Source organism: Salmo salar, chromosome 20, assembly GCF_965601325.2.
Source record: "Salmo salar chromosome 20, fSalSal1, whole genome shotgun sequence".
Classification (NCBI taxonomy): Eukaryota; Metazoa; Chordata; class Actinopteri; order Salmoniformes; family Salmonidae; genus Salmo; species Salmo salar.
The window spans coordinates 27,718,753-27,738,298 of NC_138310.1; the positions used below are offsets into that span (position 1 = coordinate 27,718,753).

The 19,546-nt window shown below is 43.2% G+C and overlaps 2 protein-coding genes across 4 annotated transcripts in view; one reads left to right on the forward strand and one right to left on the reverse strand.

Annotated features, from left to right (window-relative positions):
• Positions 1 to 1,052: 1,052 nt before the first annotated feature.
• rhbdd3 (rhomboid domain containing 3) lies at positions 1,053 to 7,414 on the forward strand. The gene is made up of 5 exons (XM_014161215.3): positions 1,053 to 1,668; positions 1,769 to 2,152; positions 2,264 to 2,390; positions 2,577 to 2,822; positions 6,380 to 7,414. The coding sequence occupies exons 1-5, from the start codon at positions 1,506 to 1,508 to the stop codon at positions 6,546 to 6,548; spliced, it is 1,089 nt and encodes a 362-aa protein (XP_014016690.2). The 5' UTR covers positions 1,053 to 1,505; the 3' UTR covers positions 6,549 to 7,414.
• Positions 6,736 to 19,546, reverse strand: part of emid1 (EMI domain containing 1) — a 97,513-nt gene continuing 84,702 nt past the window's right edge. For 2 of the 3 annotated variants that reach the window (XM_045703159.2, XM_014161212.3), the window contains 7 exons: positions 17,203 to 17,292; positions 16,280 to 16,332; positions 16,071 to 16,133; positions 15,914 to 15,958; positions 15,561 to 15,605; positions 11,551 to 11,641; positions 6,736 to 8,360 (listed from right to left, as the gene is read on the reverse strand). In XM_045703159.2, the coding sequence (XP_045559115.1) occupies positions 8,221 to 8,360; positions 11,551 to 11,641; positions 15,561 to 15,605; positions 15,914 to 15,958; positions 16,071 to 16,133; positions 16,280 to 16,332; positions 17,203 to 17,292 (527 nt within the window). In that variant the 3' untranslated portion in view covers positions 6,736 to 8,220. Of the gene's footprint in view, positions 8,361 to 11,550; positions 11,642 to 11,832; positions 11,918 to 15,560; positions 15,606 to 15,913; positions 15,959 to 16,070; positions 16,134 to 16,279; positions 16,333 to 17,202; positions 17,293 to 19,546 lie in introns of all 3 variants that reach the window. The other variant, XM_014161213.3, reaches the window with a different exon arrangement.

Consider the following 19,546-nt stretch of genomic DNA (forward strand, 5'->3'; position numbering starts at 1 on the left):
TAAGACATTATCCCTCGTGAATAATAACAAGAATAACATCTTCCTGAATCATTATGAGATTTTTTCAGCGTGAATACAATTGCACTAGAAATGTTTATTTTTTAGTATTTTTATAGATTTAAAAAAAACCGTTTTAGTATTTTATTGTTAATACCTGTGTTTTGTTTTGTTTGACATGTTTGATGTAGCAATGTAAGTTGTTGATTTTTGTATTATGAAAAAATAAAATAATAATAATAATATCACATACTTCCTTACTAACATACAGGCATTGATCGGTGGTTGTGTTATTGTACACATTCAAAGATATCTATTACAAAGCTTAAGTGTCCCTCTTAACCAATACTCACCCTACATTTTGTTCTATGCTATAATCTTTATCAGCAAACGTCACTTTTTGTGAATTGTGGTACGATTTTTTTGTTTAAAAAAATGCACATAAAGGCTTCATAATTCAGAAAGGTAATGTTAACTGACTGATATTATCTCATAGAACAAAACGTATAAGATATCCTAAGCCTGTGTTAACCTCAGACCTTATTTTCGGCGTTTATGCCAAAACCCTACTTTGCAACCCAACCGATTCTTTCCCAGTTAATTTTCCCCATAGGAATGACTGAACGAATCGGAGGTAACACATTTTCGGTTTTTAAGACCGACTAGAAGGTTTTCACTAGGTTTTCACTAGTTACCACAGCTACAAAGTAAAAATGGTCTATATCCAAAACATTAATGAAAACAAAAACTTTTTTTGCCTTAATTTAAGGTTAGGCATACGTTTAGCAGTGTGGTTAGGGCTAGGTTTGACATTGTAGAAATAAGGGGGGTATGAATTTGTGGCTGTGGTAATCCACTGAGATATGGTTCAATCTGTGTCTCTGGCATACACCATATTTCAGTGGGGACCAACACATTTACAAAAATCAGGGTGCAGAAACATTTTATGAATCAAATAATTACAGAAACACCCAAAAAATATTTTCCGTATGTTGTCAATGATAATAACTCGATTTACTATGAGGTTTTACGTCAAGGTAGTCGTGAATGAACTCGTCCAAGAACGTAAACAGGAAGTGTTGATACGTTGCAAAGTGGCACATTTTCTATCGACTAAGGAAATACTTGAGTGTTCATGATTTATGAATTTTAACACGAAAAACTAAATGTCATTGAACTAACTGACACTTATTGTACATCTTTCGACCCTTGGACGAGTAGGAATCCTCTCGCTGCTATCATGCTCGCTTTCTGATACGTCGTGCAATCTTCTTTTGAATATTGTCAGTCAGTTAATGAAGCGAATATTGTCAGTTATAAAGCGAAGATGGCGTTGTCATATTTAGAAATATTCAAGTCAAATATGTGCCATTGTCTTTATTGGCCATAAAACATATTAGAACTTCGTAGCATGAGCTGTGTGTCCTGAATATCGTTTGAATGGGGAAACTGTTTGATTAGAGAGCTTACCACCGTGCTTTTAGACAAGCACTTGTAAGTCAGCTACAATGGTTGACCGTATTTGCGCAATATGGTTTTGGTTTGGCTCGAATCGTCCGGGATTCTTTCTTGGAACAACGTTTCTGTTAACTCTGATGGTGCTGATGTGGCTTGGTGGTATTCCAGCCAGTCTGAGTTTAGGCCCAGGTGGACAGTACCCAGGGTGCCGAGGTAGGTAATCTGCCAGACACACCTAGAGTAAAGCAGGTATGGAATTTGATTTGTTACCCCTGAATAGAAAATAGAAAGTAATCTTCCCTCTCTCACACAGATCTGTCACTCTATGCCTTTAGTCATGAGGAGCTGTCCTCTCTTCTCTACAACGCAATTCTCCTGCTGTTGCTTGGACCATGCCAGGAGCGACGCTGGGGCACAGTGGCTTTCCTTGCCCTCTCACTCCTCTCCATAGCTATCCTGCCTCCACTGTATGCCATCCTACTCTTCATCAGTGGGGATGAGGCTAGTCGTGTTTGTGGTTCCTCTGCCACCCAACTGGCTCTGTTTACAGCCCAGTGTCGTCAGGTGACCCAGAGGAAGCTGCTCAGATGTGTACCAGTTTGGTTCCTGCCCTGGCTTCTCTTACTCCTCAATCTGGTGTTGCTTCCAAGCACACCGGGTTTGCTCCACTTCTGTGCCATACTGATAGGACACAACTGTATCCTTCTCTGCCAAAAAATATAACAAATTATTGGAAAGTGTTTTTGTCCCCATTATCTCTGCCATATCTTTTACATTCTGTGATTATGTACCTTAACTTTGTTTAAAGATCGTCCATCCTTTATTGGGGTTTTGCAGAAAATAGAGAATATTGGGATTTTCAACTTCCTCCCTGATTGGGCCTATGTTCCTTACTACTCCAGGCTAAGGCTTCCCACCTATAACACCTCACAGAGGTGAGAACAACTCATAAGATACAGTAGCTTGTTGAAGTCTGATTTACTACTACCTATCCTGGGAATGGAGTTGGTGGCATGAGTGAGATTAGAGAATTTAATAGTCACATGTACAGGGTTGCAGGGTTGTACAGTGAATGCAGGACAAAGTGAAATAAAACAATGATACTTTGTTGTTTATTACAGATCTGGGCCATTCCCTCAGGTAGCTCCCACTAACAGAACCCCCATGGAGGACTTTCCGCCCGTGAACCCACAGCCTTGGTTAGCGTCTGTTCCTCATTGGCTGCTGGACGGGTCTGCAGCAGTGTCAGAGGCCCAGTTATTGGAGGAGCAGATGCTGAGGGCGGGGATATTGGCCTCCTTACAGGATGCTCCTGAGGAACCAGGGACCAAAGTTGAGGTGCCAAAGTCCTCAGTGTCCTTTCTGAGGTCAGTCAGGTTTACTAGGGCATTTACTAGTATAGAAGAGCATATTTGTGGCAGCCTATACACTGAGTGTACAAAACATTAGGAACACCTTCCTAATATTGAGTTGCACAACCTTTTGCCCACAGAACAGCTTCAATTTGTCAGGGCATGGACTCTACAAGGTGTTGGAAGCATTCCACAGGGATGCTGGCCTATGTTGACTCCAATGCTTCACACAGTTGTGTCAAGTTGGCTGGATGACCATTCTTGATACACACGGGAAACTGTTGAGCGTGAAAAACGTGTGTTGCAGTTCTCCACTCGAGAGGCCTAAAGAACAATGTTTTGTAAACTCAGTGTATGTACTGTATTTTTTTAAGAATCATTTTTGTAATTTGTCATATAATGCTTAACTTTGATTCCGGCCAAAAGCAAGCTGTGATCAAATATATCATCAAAGAAAATACTTTCTGAGCAAAACATACAGTACCGGTCTAAAGTTTGGACACACCTACTCATTCAAGTGTTTTTCTTTATTTTTTACTATTTTCTACATAAATAATAGTGAAGACATTAAAACTATGAAATAACACATGGAATCATGTAGTAACCAAAAAAGTTTAAAACGTTATATATTTTATATTTGAGATTCTTCAAAGTACAGTGGGGGGGGAAAGTATTTGATCCCCTGCTGATTTTGTATGTTTGCCCACTGACAAAGAAAGGATCAGTCTATAATTTTAATGGTAGGTTTATTTGAACAGTGAGAGACAGAATAACAACAAAAATATCCAGAAAAACGCATGTCAAAAATGTTATAAATTGATTTGCATTTTAATGAGGGAAATAAGTATTTGACCCCCTCTCAATCAGAAAGATTTCTGGCTCCCAGGTGTCTTTTATACAGGTAACGAGCTGAGATTAGGAGCACACTCTTAAAGGGAGTGCTCCTAACCGCAGCTTGTTACCTGTAAAAAAGACACCTGTCCACAGAAGCAATCAATCAATCAGATTCCAAACTCTCCACCATGGCCAAGACCAAAGAGCTCTCCAAGGATGTCAGGGACAAGATTGTAGACCTACACAAGGCTGGAATGGGCTGCAAGACCATCACCAAGCAGCTTGGTGAGAAGGTGACAACATTTGGTGCGATTATTCGCAAATGGAAGAAACACAAAAGAACTGTCAATATCCCTCCGACTGGGGCTCCATGCAAGATCTCACCTCGTGGAGTTGCAATGATCATGAGAACGGTGAGGAATCAGCCCAGAACTACATGGGAGGATCTTGTCAATGATCTCAACACAGCTGGGACCATAGTCACCAAGAAAACAATTGGTAACACACTACGCCGTGAAGGACTGAAATCCTGCAGCACCCGCAAGGTCCCCCTGCTCAAGAATACATATACTTGCCCATTTGAAGTTTGTCAATGAACATCTGAATGATTCAGAGGACAACTGGTGAAAGTGTTGTGGTCAGATGAGACCAAAATGGAGCTCTTTGACATCAACTCAACTCGCCGTGTTTGGAGGAGGAGGAATGCTTCCTATGATCCCAAGAACACCATCTCCACCGTCAAACATGGAGGTGGAAAAATTATGCTTTGGGGGTGTTTTTCTGCTAAGGGGACAGGACGACTTCACCGCATCAAAGGGATGATGGACGGGGCCATGTACCGTCAAATCTTGGGTGAGAACCTCCTTCCCTCAGCCAGGCCATTGAAAATGGGTCGTGGATGGGTATTCCAGCATGACAATGACCCAAAACACACGGCCAAGGCAACAAAGGAGTGGCTCAAGAAAAAGCACATTAAGGTCCTGGAGTGGCCTAGCCAGTCTCCAGACCTTAATCTCATCGAAAATCTGTGGAGGGAGCTGAAGGTTCGAGTTGCCAAACGTCAGCCTCGAAACCTTAATGACTTGGAGAAGATCTGCAAAGAGGAGTGGAACAAAATCCCTCCTGAGATGTGTGCAAACCTGGTGGCCAACTACAAGAAACGTCTGACCTCTGTGATTGCCAACAAGGGTTTTGCCACCAACTACTAAGTCATGTTTTTCAGAGGGGTGAAATACTTATTTCCATCATTAAATTGCAAATCATTTTATAACATTTTTGACATGCGTTTTTCTGGATTTTTGTTGTTGTTATTCTGTCTCTCACTGTTCAAATAAACCTACTATTAAAATTATAGACTGATCATTTCTTTGTAAGTGGGCAAACGTACAAAATCAGCAGGGGATCAAATACTTTTCCCCCCCACTGTAGCCACCCTTTGCCTTGACGACAGAGTTCCCACATATGCTGAGTACTTGTTGGCTGCTTTTCTTTCACTCTGCGGTCCAACTCATCCCAAACCATCTCAATTGGTTTGAGGTCGGGTGATTGTGGAGGCCAGGTCATCTGATGCAGCACTCCATCACTCTCCTTCTTTGTCAAATAGCCCTTACACAGCCTGGAGGTGTGTTTTGGGTCATTGTCCTGTTGAAAAACAAATGATAGTCCCACTAAGCGCAAACCAGATGGGATGCCGTATTGCTGCAGAATGCTGTGGTAGCCATGGTGGTTCAGTGTGCCTTGAATTCTAAATAAATCAGACGGTGTCACCAGCAAAACACCATCACACCTGCTCCTCCATACTTCACAGTGGGAACCACACATGCTGAGATCATCCGTTCACCTACTCTGCATCTCACAAAGACACGGTGGTTGGAACGAAAAATCTCAAATTTGGACTCATCAGACCAAAGAACAGATTTCCACCGGTCTAATGTCCATTGCTCGTGTTTCTTTGCCCAAGCAAGTCTCTTCTTCTTATTGGTGTCCTTTAGTAGTGGTTTCTTTGCAGCAATTTGACCATGAAGGCCTGATTTACGTAGTCTCCTCTGAACAGTTGATGTTGAGATGTGTCTGTTACTTGAACTCTGAAGCATTAGTTTGGGTTGCAATCTGAGGTGCAGTTAATTGCCTCTTCTGCAGCAGAGGTAACTCTGGGTCTCCCTTTCCTGTGGCGGTCCTCATGAGAGCCAGTTTCATCATAGCGCTTGATGGTTTTTGCGACTGCACTTGAAGAAACATTCATAGTTCTTGACATTTTCTGGGTTGACTGACCTTCATGTCTTAAAGTAATGATGTATTGTTGTTTACCTTTGCTTATTTGAGCTGTTCTTGCCATAATATGGTCTTGGTCTTTACCAAATAGGGCTATCTTCTGTATACCACCCCCTACCTTGTCACAACACAACTGATTGTCTCAAATGCATTAAGAAGGAAAGAAATTCCACAAATAAATGTTTAACAAGGTACACCTGTTAATTGAGAGAATGCCAAGAGTGTGCAAAGCTGTCATCAAGGCAAAGGGTCGGTATTTTCAAGAATCAAAAATATAAAATATTTGTTTAACACTTATTTGGTAACTACATGATTCCAGATGTGTTATTTAATAGTTTTCATGGCTTCACTATTATTCTACAATGTAGAAAATTGTAAACATAAAGAAAACACACCTACTCATTCCAGGGGTTAACTTTTGACTGGTGCAGTATATGTCTTTTTTTAACATTATTTTCCCCTCTCAGGCTTCAGCAACTGGAGAAGATGGGGTTTCCTACAGATAAAGCTGTGGTGGCGCTGGCTGCAACTAGACAGCTAGATGGCGCCATCTCCCTGCTCATTGATGACAGAGTTGGGGAGGAGGCTGTGATGACATCCAAAGGGAAGATCCCCCTGCCACCAAGAAATACCTGAGGCCTGTCAGATCAGCACATGGTGGCCAACTGGACCTTGGAACAGAAGGTGTGATTTAGCATGATGATATTTGTATTTTCTTGAGTTTTGCTGAGCTGAACTTGTGTTAAAATGTACCCTGTGGGCTAAAAGGAAAAGACGAGTACCCAAATAAATGTCATTATGGAAAAAAACGACAATTGGCCTGTTAAAAAAGCAAAACAATTATTTATTATAAAAACCATCTAGAAGATTATTTTAGCACAATAACACATTAGCAATCAATATCAAATATGCCCAAAATGGAAAATACATATGTTACGTACTGTATATCAGCATATAAAACAATAAGCTTCTATTTCTTTTTTTAAATAATTCACAAAATTTGTATTATAAGATAAAGAAACAAATTATCAAAGAAGCAGTTTTTTTTTTTTTACTGTGACAGGGAAATCAGTCTAAGTATAAGAATGTAAAAGTGGTACAAAGTTACACAAAAATGTATTCAAGTTGCATCAACAGGTCCTGTACTACCGTGTGGTGTGTATGCGTAGGACTGAAGCTGCTGTAGGAGAAAGATACACGTGTCCCATGAGTGGGGGTTCTTAGAGATGTCATTTATTTTAAACCCATAAGCTAAAGCAGTGAACTACTGCCAGTTTATGCAGGAGCTGCAGTTTGGGGTTTGAAATAAATGCAGGAATTTGATCACATATCAGTTTTGGTAAAGGAGATACTTAACTATATGGGTATGAGTTTTGTATTCCAGCACTGCTGTTGAGAACAAATATTGTTTAAGAATGTAGAAACGGGTAGCACATAACTGCATTTTTTTTTGTGCACCAACAAATCTACAATAAAATGTGAATAAAATAAATACGATTCAATCTCTTGTTGGATTTGTTTGATTTAAAGCGGTGGTTATCAGACACCAAGACAAATACTGTACACTGATAAGCAATGCTTTCCAAAACGTGGTACTACTAACTGACATCTCAATAGGAAAGGTGTGTCATGTCTTCATCTTTATAGTGCACTACATAGCAAGGAGTAACAACACAATATTATAGAAACAAAACAAAAGGAATATAAGAGGAGTTTTTTTTGTGTACGTGTGCCTTGCAGTCTATACATGCTCAATATATTTAAATAAGTAAACCTCAGATTCCCAACATTGTTAGTCTAAACAAATTCTCAGAGCCAGTCTTTTCTTTTACACTTAATTCCTCCTTTAATTTACTGCAATTTTTACTATCCTGCAATGACCCTTATAGTCCAGAATTGTTTTCAGATGATTGAGCACCATTTAACATATCAAGCTTTTTAATGTTTGCATGTTTTCCAGAGGCCTATAGGATATTTTCTTGAAATATTTCCTAGCTGTAGCCACAGGGATGGGACACAGGGGGAACAGGAATGGGACACAGGGGGAACAGGAATGGGGAACAGGAATGGGACACAGGGGGAGCCATGGGTCTACGGGGTAAAGGTGGCTGGTACTGGTTCCCAATGGAGGTGGGCAGACTCCGGAGCACCAGTGGAGCTTCCCTGAGGTGTCCCCCACCTTTCGTCTGATGGTACAGCCCACAGAGGGTATCAGATAAGGTCTGGATCAGTAGAGTGCCAGAGAGACCTAAGGGAGGGGGTAGTTAAACCCAGCCTGTGATCCTCAGAGATGCAGCAGGGAACAATGCTACTTCCCCTGAACGTTGGTGTCTGAGGACAGAGGAGGGGAGACGAGCCGATAGGGTTCGGCTCCTGCTCGCTTATCCCTGTAGAAACCACCTGGGGACGCAGTCCCAAATTGACCATCTCCAGACCCTAGATCAGGCTCTGTTGAAGAAACAAAGAGTTGGGGCCATGCTACCCTATGCATACATATATGAGACATAAATATAAAATAGTTAGTTAATAGAGCACATTATTACATATGATAAAGCATTTAAACTCAGCAAAAAAAGAAATGTCCTATCACTGTCAACTGCGTTTATTTTCATCAAACTTAACATGTATAAATATTTGTATGAACATAACATTCAACAACTGAGACATAAACTGAACAAGTTCCACAGACATGTGACTAACAGAAATGGAATAATGTGCTCAATGGGATTGAGATCCAGGCTCTTCACTGGCCATGGCAGAACACTGACATTCCTGTCTTGCAGGAAATCACGCACAGAACGAGCAGTATGGGTGGTAGCATTGTCATGCTGGAGGGTCATGTCAGGATGAGCCTGTAGGAAGGGTACCACATGAGGAAGGAGGATGTCTTCCCTGTAACGCACAGCGTTGAGATTGCCTGCAAAGACAACAAGCTCAGTCCGATGATGCTGTAACACACTGCCCCAGACCATGATAGACCCTCCACGTCCAAATCGATCCCGCTCCAGAGTACAGGCCTCAGTGTAACGCTCATTCCTTCAACGATAAATGCGAATCCGACCATCACCCCTGGTGAGACAAAACAGCGACTCGTCAGTGAAGAGCACTTTTTTTCACTCCTGTCTGGTCCAGCGATGGTGGGTTTATGCCCATAGGTGACGTTGTTGCCAGTGATGTCTGGTGAGGACCTGCCTTACAACAGGCCTACCAGCCCTCAATCCAGCCTCTCTCAGCCTATTGCGGACAGTCTGAGCACTGATGGAGGGATTGTGCATTCCTGGTGTAACTCGGGCAGTTGTTGTTTCCATCCTGTACCTGTCCCGCAGGTGTGATGTTCTGATGTACCTATTCTGTGCAGGTGTTGTTACATGTGGTCTGCCACTGCGAGGACGATCAGCTGTCCGTCCTGTCTCCCTGTAGCGCTGTCTTAGTGCGTCTCACAGTATGGACATTGAAATGTATTGCCCTGGCCACATCTGCAGTCCTCATGACTCCTTGCAGCATGCCTAAGGCACATTCATGCAGATGAGCAGGGACCCTGGGCATCTTTCTTTTGGTGTTTTTCCAGAGTCAGTAGAAAGGCCTCTTTAGTGTCCTAAATTTTCATGACTGTGACCTTAATTGCCTACCGCCTGTAAGCTGTTAGTGTCTTAACGACCGTTCCACAGGTGCATGTTCATTAATTGTTTATGGTTCATTGAACAAGCATGGGAAACATTGTTTAAACCCTTTACAATGAAGATCTGTGAAGTTATTTGGATTTTTACGAATTATCTTTGAAGGACAGGGTCCTGAAAAAGGGACGTTTCTTTTTTTGCTGGGTTTATATGATGTTGCCATACAGTGCATTCGGAAAGTATTGACACCTTGACTTTTTCCACATTTTGTTACATTATAGCCTTATTTTAAAATTGATTAAATAAATTTTTTCCTCAAGCTACACACGATACCCTATAATGACAAAGCGAAAATAGGTTTAGAAATTTTTGCAAATGTATAAAACATAAAAACATAAATACCTTATTTACATACATTTTGCTATGAAATTGAGCTCAGGTGCATCCTGTTTCCATTGATTATCCTTGATGTTTCTACAACTTGATTGGAGTCCACCTGTGGTAAATTCAATTGATTGGACATGATTTGGAAAAGCACACACCTGTCTATATAAGGTCCCATAGTTGACAGTGCATGTCAGAGCAAAAACCAAACCATGAGGTTGAAGGAATTGTTCGTAGAGCTCTGAGACAGGATTGTGTCGAGTCACAGATCTGGGGATGGTTACCGAAATATTTCTGCAGCATTGAAGGTCCCCAAGAACACAGTGGCCTCCATCATTCTTAAATGGAAGAAGTTTGGAACCACCAAGACTCTTCCTAGAGCTGGCCGCCCGGGCCAAACTGAGCAATCAAGGAGAAGGGCCTTGGTCAGGGAGGTGACAAAGAACCGGTGGTCACTCTGACAGAGCTCCAGAGTTCCTCTGTGGAGATGGGAGAACCTTCCAGAAGGACAACCATCTCTGCAGTACTCCACTAATCAGGCCTTTATGGTAGACTGGCCAGATGGAAGCCACTCCTCAGAAAAAGGCACATGACAGCCCGCTTGGAGTTTGCCAAAAGGCACCTAAAGACTCTCAGTCCATGAGAAAAAAAGATGATCTGGTCTGATGAAACCAAGATTGAACTCTTTTGCCTGAATGCCAAGCGTCATGCCTGGAGGAAAACTGGCACCAACCCTACGCTGAAGCATGGTGGTGGCAGCATCATGCTGTGGGGATGTTTTTCAGCGGCAGGGACGGGGAGACTAGTCAGGATCGAGGGAAAGATGAACGGAGCAAAGTACAGAGAGATCCTTGATCAAAACCTGCTCCAGAGCACTCAGGACCTCATACCGGGGCAAAGGTTCACCTTCCAACAGGACAATGACCCTAAGCATGCAGCCAAGACAAGGAGTGGCTTCGGGACATGTCTCTGAATGCCCTTGGGTGGCCCAGCCAGTGCTCAATCGAACATCTCTGGAGAGACCTGAAAATAGCTGTGCAGCGACGCTCCCAATCCAACCTGACAGAGCTTGAAAGGATCTGCAGAGAAGAATGGGAGAAACTCCCCAAATGCAGGTGTGCCATGCTTGTAGCGTCATACCCAAGACGACTCGAGCAGGTAATCACTGCCAAAGGTGCTTCAACAAAGTACTGAGAAAAGGGTCTGAATACTTATGTAAATGTAATATTTCTGTTTTTTATTTTTAATACATTTGCAAACATTTCTAAAAACCCGTTTTTGCTTTGTCATTATGAGGTATGGATGTAGATTGATGAGGATTTGTTTTTAAATTTTAGAGTAAAGCTGTAATGTAACAACAGTTTGAAAAAGTCAAGGTGTCTGAATACTTTCAGAATGCACTGTGTGCCTAACTATGAAAGTGATCTAGACAAGTCTAAATCTTTGAGTTACATCAGCTATTTAGTGAATTAATAAAATTGTACTAGTAGGAGCCTACTAATGTGAGTCCAGTTACACAAACAACTCTTAAATCAAAACAGACATAAAATATATATTTTTCATATGGTCCTTGCATGCCTAATGCAGTAGATAATGTACTAGTGTGACCTGGGGGTGAGGATGGTTACCAGCGTTACCTGGCCAGATGATAGCCTCCAGCAGTGTCACCCTGCGAGCCAGAAGCTCCAGGTCTGCCTGCAAGTCTTGGAACATCTTCAAACTAATGTCCTATCAGAGAACAGTGACAAGGGGACTGGGTGAGGGGTGGGGAGTGGACACACCAGGCCTGGTCCTGGGGCTGTCTGCCTCTGGCCATACCCACTGTCCCACGGCCCAGGAGTGGAGGAGGGTGGGGTGACACCCAGCCTCGTCTGACCCCTGCCTAAAGCTGACCCTGCTGCCTCAGGCCTCCTACTCACCATGAATACCGATCATAGTCTCGAGGATTAAAACCCTCTCAGCTAAGATCTTCAGCGCTTCTCTGATCTGATGTATCCCGTCCCCCTGTGAAGATAGATATAGCCGTCAAGGTAAGGAGCACAAGCCAAACAAATTGCTCGCCAAGGTGCAAGTCATTTTCTCTCTGTTCAACTAATACAGTAGTTAGAAGGTTAAAACCAGTCCATGTACCCACCCCACACCCTTTACAGATGTAGGATCTTAATTTGTGTAACGTGTACGCTACTAATCGGGAAGCAAGTACCGGGAGTGAATTTAATAAATAAACGGACATGGAACAAAACAAGAAACACGAGTAGCGTACAGACATGAAACACTGAAACAGAAACGATAACGCCTGGGGAAAGAACCCAAAGGGAGTTACAGATATAGGGAAGGTAATCAGGGAGGTGATGGAGTCCAGGTGAGTCTCATTAGGCGCAGGTGCGCGTAACGATGGTGGCAGGTATGCGTAATAATGAATAAACTGGCGACAATGAGTGCCAGAGAGGGGGAGCGGTAGTAGACGTGACAGTACCCCCTCCCTGACGCGCGGCACCAGGCGCAGGACGCCGACCAGAGGGACGGTCCTGAGGACCAGGCGCGTGAACCTGTAGAGCTGGCTGAGGCATGGGAGCCTGACGAGCCAACCTAGGTTTGAGAACCTGTCGAGCCAGCTGAGGCATGGGAGCCTGACGAGCCAACCTAGGTTTGAGAACCTGTCGAGCCAGCTGAGGAATGGGAGCCTGACGAGCCAACCTAGGTTTGAGAACCTGTCGAGCCAGTTGAGGCATGGGAGCCTGACGAGCCAACCTAGGTTTGAGAACCTGTCGAGCCAGCTGAGGCATGGGAGCCTGACGAGCCAACCTAGGTTTGAGAACATGTCGAGCCAGCTGAGGCATCCCCGGTTGCGTCAGCAGCCACCCTTGGACCCGACGTCACCAGTAAAAAGAATAAAAAGAAAATCCCTGTTGCTTCCTTTGGCGAGCCGTTATTCTCCAACGAGTACGCTAATAATTGGGAAGCAAGTACAGGGAGTGAATTTAATAAATAAACGAACATGGAACAAAACAAAAAACACGAGTAGCGTACAGACATATAACACAGGAACAGAATCGATAACGCCTGGGGAAAGAACCCAAGGGAGTTACAGATATAGGGGAGGTGAGGGAGTCCAGGTGAGTCTCATGAGGCGCAGGTGGGCGTAACGATGGTGGCAGGTGTGAGTAATAATGAGTAAACTGACGACAACGAGTGCCAGAGAGGTGGAGCGGGAGTAGACGTGACAATTTAAGACAGTTTGCTACAGCAGGAAAACATATTCCTGCAGCAACAGGAAATGTGTGAATTATTATGTGAATTAACATTTTTTGTAGTGATTGATACATTTTCCGTTAAGGCAAATCAAGTCTGACATTTTAAAGTGGAAATTACAAACTTTAGAAGCCTTTTTAAACCTTGAATACACTATAAGTTTGCATTTCCTGCTGTGCAGGAAGATTCTCAGCCACAAAATAGTGATCAAATTAAGATCCTACATCTGTACCTTATCCCTCCCCTGTATCTCTCTGTCTCCCTTGTTCTCTGGCCATGCTGCCATACCAGGCCGGTCTTTGCCATGCTGTGCAAAATAGCATGCACATCACAGGACATTCCCATGTTGTTGACATAACAAAAGTGGAGGAGACGGTCCAGGGCCTCAGGTTTGACCATGCCATCTGCATTCCTTCTGGACTTAATCAAGATGAGCAGCTATTCAGCCAGACAAGTTTCTGTTGCATTTCAGAGTGATTTTCTAAAACGGTTGAAAATAACCTTCTGAAGTCTCAGTATACTGTATCTACATAACGGTTGTTAGAGCTGAGTTCACAATAGCTGCCCATCCATCACTCACTGTATTAAAACATGCTCACCAAATAAAGCCAGTAAAACTTTACTATTTTTATTGATTCTGTTTAAAATGAGAAACAGATCAATATCTACTTGTCAAGAAAGACCCACTGGCTTTATGAGTCAACCCCTAATTAATAAATATGAAACATTGAAAAAAAGAAACAGAAAGAAAACAGACAAAAGCAATCATATCAGTGACCGTTGATAAAGAATGCATGCACAATATGACGTTAGTGTGGATGCCTGAGTATTTTTCTCTTGGGTCAAGAAATAAACTGATTAACGAGCAAAGGACAAACCTCTACGGAACAAAAGGCAAGATTTCATTAAGTTATATCAATAAATCATATCAAAGACTAATGTCCAGTGTGTTTGTGTTTGTCCAGTTTGTATGATTCCACAATAAGAAGATCATCTGGGTTGATTGATGAGGAGCAGATGAGAGCTGAAGGGATAACGGGGCTATTGTGAGACCATTGAGGAGATAAGAAATATATTTTTGGTTTGAGATACAATTTAGAGTGACCTTGCCTGGTTCCTGTGTTATTGATGAATTGTTACACTAAGTTAAAGAGTTTACATATGAGTTTGGCAAGCAAGAGATAATTGGCAAACAGTGCAGTAACTAAGGATGGGACCATGCAGCCATGCATTGTGGGACACTGGAGGATAGCTGTATCCATTCACATCTCCAACCCCAGTCCACCCAGCACTAACCCACCACCACTGTTCCCACAATAACTCTACATGGAGTGATTTGGCATATACATTCCACACATACCAACGTTCATTTATACTATGTATAAACAGTATGTGCTGTACACAAGTTGACTTGACATATGAACATGTCATCCTTGGCATCATTTATATCATTGGTAGAAAGTGTTTGTAAAAGCATGGCATGACCAAATATTGATCCTCAATACAATGCTGTATTACATGCTACTCAACAGGTTCTTTCCCTCAACCAGCAAATGACTTAGTATGCGTGATGTAGGAACAGCAGGTGTGTGTGTGTGTGTGTGTGTGTGTATATGCCAACGTCAGATGCTCAGAATGTGACTGTGAAAGGTAACCATGGAGACAGTAGCTTGCAGAGGGAGTCAGGCAGCTTCGGGGTCAGACAGGAGTAGGACAGTGTTTTAAACATGGGGCACCCCACAGCACACCCCGAGGACCAAAAAAACACAATAATCACAACATCATAACAGTGCCCACACAAACAACAAAAACCACAATCCCACATGCCGCAAACTGACATACTATGGGTAATTGAGTACTTTTTAAAACAAGTGCAGGATGATTTGCATAACAACACTAATAACAATATAGATAAATGGAAAGTAAACTTTATAAGAAAGTAAAATCACAAACATAAATATGTAAATGTGGTGATTGGACATGGATCATAAAAATGACCATGCGGTGACTTGGTTCATAAATCCCTTACATTTAGATTGTTCTTGTAAAATGAGATAGAGGCAAAGGAAAATAAGTGATTAGACAGACACAGAATAATTGTCTACACAGCATACAGTGGGGAAATTGACTACTTCTCAATGTGTTTTTCTCAATTGCTGGCATCCTCTTTCCTCGCATCCTTATCAAACCCCATTGGAGGAGAAGACCCAAGGTTCCTCCCCTCAGACATTCTCCTATGAGTTTTGAGAAGGACGCAAGGATAGAAGACACAAGGAATCAAGGAAAGACATTGGGAAAGGGCCACTATTTCCCCTCCTGGCTCCTGGTCCTATACAGCCCAGTGAGAGTCAGTGAGGCACAGGGTGAGCTACGGCCCCATCTCTGGTGGTCTTACCGGCAGGCCTTTCTGTCCTGGCTCTCCCTTGGCTCCTGCTACTCCCTGTATAGAAACATTGAGTCAAGAGTAATGGCACACTAGTGATAACTAGTTATCACTGGCATGAAAGTACTGACTATGAGGGGTTGGGTTAAATGCGGAAGACACATTTCAGTTGAATGCATTCAGTTGTACAACTGACTAGGTATCTCCCTTTCCCTTTCTTTTGATGAAAAAGCAGCAGTAAAACCCATTCTCCGAGTTTGTGAGATCACTGGTTTGTATAGTTGACCATGGTGTAATTAGGTGCGACGTGTTGGTTTTTGCCACACTCATCAAGGCCACAGCTAGACAGGAAGTAGGTGGCTTACCGGCTCTCCTCTGAAACCTCTCTCTCCTGGATAACCCAGAGGACCCTAGGAAGCCAGAGGCAAGTTAGAAGGAGTTTTGTCTCTCTATCTAGGTCATGGAAAGAATGGGGAGGAAACATTAGGTGTGGTTGGGCCCTGGCCTGTGCATGGTACTCACTCTCTCCCCACGTTCTCCTTTCGGCCCCACCGGGCCCTGTAACCCGGGGGCACCCGACTTCCCCTGTAGAGAGACAGGAGAAAAGGTTCAAACAGACACATACACATTTGTTAAAGTGTACAGTAAGTGGATCTAATCTCACTCATATGATTATTATTTCCATTGCACCATTACACACTGCCCACTATAGTCCTAAGGCAGAATCTTACGTTCTGTCCTGCTGGGCCAGGGGGTCCCACGGGGCCTTTGGGGCCTGGAGGACCTGTGTGATGGGATACATAAGGACTGTGAGCATCAACGTAATAGGCAGCCTTTAGGTCAGGTTGCCTTTATAGGCCAAGATAGGTTCTTTTCAGACACACAAGGCAAATTGAGAATGAAAAGAGAGACAAAATAAAGGAGGAAAAAATGATGAATTATGGATGAACGATAGGAAAGGGTTTCATGTTACATGTGTGTTGAGGAACAGATGCAGGGTTAAGACAATCAGATTATGCAAAGGTATTTGGACTATGACATAAACCACTATAAAAAAAAGTCAGAAAATATCCAGAAATCTCAGATGAATACTAACAACTGTGTCCACATTAAGTCTTTCTATTCCTACCCCCACCATAGGTGTGTATAGAATTACTGGTCTTGGCAAACCATTACAAATATGGACATGCTTGTTATAATGTTATAATGAACACTCTTAAATCTTCCTTGTTTGGTCATGATAGAAGTGATGCTGGATAAGTCCTATCCAAAATCGGATCAATCATAGGAGCTGGCCCAAGCTCACTTCTCTCACAGTTCACTTTAAACATGAGAATGGAAAAGGCTCATCTTGACACATGATTTGATGGAACGCTGTTGATGCAAACTGAGGCAAGAGGGACAGGCAAACAACAAATCAATCCAACATTTGAGAGACTGGGAGCAAATCCAACTTCCTCTAAGGAAGTCAGGCATCTCCAGATGAGAGTTGAGGACAGGGGAGTTGTGTTTCAGTGAATCTGACAGAGAATGGAGACTTTTGAGTATTAACCCAAATTAATACTCAATTTAATCACTACACTGACAAGATAATGAAACCAATATGTTACTGGCTAGTGGCTAGCGACCAGGAGAGAAAAACAGACATACTGACCAGCAGGTCCAGCAGGGCCTTGTGGGCCTTGGACAGGCATCCCTCGTGGGTCAGGGAAGGTGTTGGAGAGGAGCAGCTCCTTGCCCTGACCTGGAATACAGAGGATTCAGTGGTTAATAAAAAGGACAAAAGAGGGCTGAACCACATACCTGAAAATGACCTACAGGGGGCGATGTTCTCACACAAATGTTCAGGCTTCTTTCAGCACCATAAAGTATCAAATCTTTACACTGTCCATCTTTCATGAAGGTAAATGTAATATATATATATATATATATAATATGGCTGAATATCATAATTATCATATTGTTTGCACTCATTTGTATGTGTACTTCATGTCCTACAGGTACACATGGTACAGTATTTATTAAGAAAGCCTTGTGTCACCTCCATTGACATTGTGCTGACAGAGCACTTCTGAGCTGACCTATATCTATCTGTAGGGAAAGAGAGAGGGAGAGGGGTAGGAAATGTCCAGTGATAGGTGGAAGTGTGTGGTTTTAAAGGGTTGTCTCAGGTTGGCAGGTAGCACTGTGCTGATGGAGTACCACAGAGGGGGAGAGCAGTGAGGGGAAGGCCTGTCAACGAGACACATCCTCCAGCTGCCAGACTGACTCTTATCCCTGTTCCAGCCCCACATAACCCTGCTAACAATAGCCCAGGAAAAGAGGTGTCCGTCTGTCTGTCTGCCTGCCTACCTGTCTGCTTGTCCGTCCACCTGCCTGTCTGTCTCTATTGAAACATTATTTTAGCTTCATCTCCAGCTCCTGTACTTAAACACCCTCTCTGATAGTGAGTCTCTGTCCATGTACTTTCCAACCCCACAGTGTTCTACAATGTAATGCATATGATCTTCTAAGATGGTTGGGTTCCTACATCCCCTTATCCTCCTCCTCTCTACCTGTGACCCTGTCCCACCTTAAAGTTGGAGGGTTCAGTCCGATTCTGCTGCAGGAGATTCCAGCCTCCAAATCCAGACGGGACAGCCAATAAGCCAGGGCTTTCCAAAGGAAGCCCAGCACAGAACCCCTGCATCTGCTGCTTTCACTTTGATGTGAAAGAAATAGTTCACAGACTCAGAATTCTCAATGCCAACATTAATTTACCCACAGCTAGAATTCTTCTGTCAACCTACACATCTGTGCACCGTTCAACACATTTCCTCCTCTCAGTCCTCATCCCTTCTCACTGCCTGGGCTCCACTGTTCAACACATTTCCTCCTCTCAGTCCTCATCCCTTCTCACTGCCTGGGCTCCACTGTTCAACACATTTCCTCCTCTCAGTCCTCATCCCTTCTCACTGCCTGGGCTCCAAACCTTAAGTGAGCTTTATGAACCCCCCCCCAGCTGGTTCAACTCCACATCTGGAAGTGGTTGAGTGACATCAGCGGCGGACAGGTCCTTATCCCAGCATGTGACGTTTGGGTCAAGCCATTGCCACTCTCTTTCTCTCCCCAGACTCAGACCCTCTCAACCACTCAATCACCTTCCTCTCAGGCCTTTGGCAGGTACACATGACAGGTGAGAGGGAGAGGGAGCGTCCGTTAAAACACATTGCATACATTTGTCTCTTTCTAATACCCTTACTTTTATTCCCTTTGCCATTCTCTCTGTTTCTCCTTCAGTTTCTCTCTCTCTCGCTCTCTCTCCCTCTCTTCTAACTCAAATAGATGTTCATCATGACTATGTAATGTAATAGACATTGGGAACATGTTGATTTTCAGTGGAAATTAACAGTATCACCTATTTAAAGATCTAAGCAAGGTAGAATCCTCAGCCCACACCTGTCACAAAAACGACTGTCTCTGCAGCTCCACTCATTTTGGAATTGATTATGTGTGGACTGAGGTCACTTCCTCCAGTTTGGCCCAGAAAAAGACCACCTATTGTGAGAAGGGGAGGGGTGAGGGTGGTTGTCTGACAGGGCCGACTATCCAGACGTTTCTTTTCTTCTGGGACATCTCCAAGTTCATAATACTGGGGTGTGAAAACTCATGAGCTGCACTAGAATGGTCTACCATTTTCACACAAACCCACTGAATGGAAAATTGTACCCAGATGAGCATGAGTGATGGTGGTACAGAGCACTTAGGGCTGTAAGGCAAGGACATTGGCCTACCCATGGACAGTGGCTACCTGTCATTCAGGGCAGGTGGGGCATGCCTGTTTTGCATGTTATTTTGGCATTAATACATGTCACATATCAGTGTGCAAACAATGTAAACAAAAGTTAATAAAGCTGCATACAAACGTAGTCTCTTTTTTGCTTTCTTGAGTAAGGCAGCTCCAAAATGCAGGTGTTTCAGCCTAGCTCAGTGCTTTCTGTGGTGGTGGGGCAGCCAGC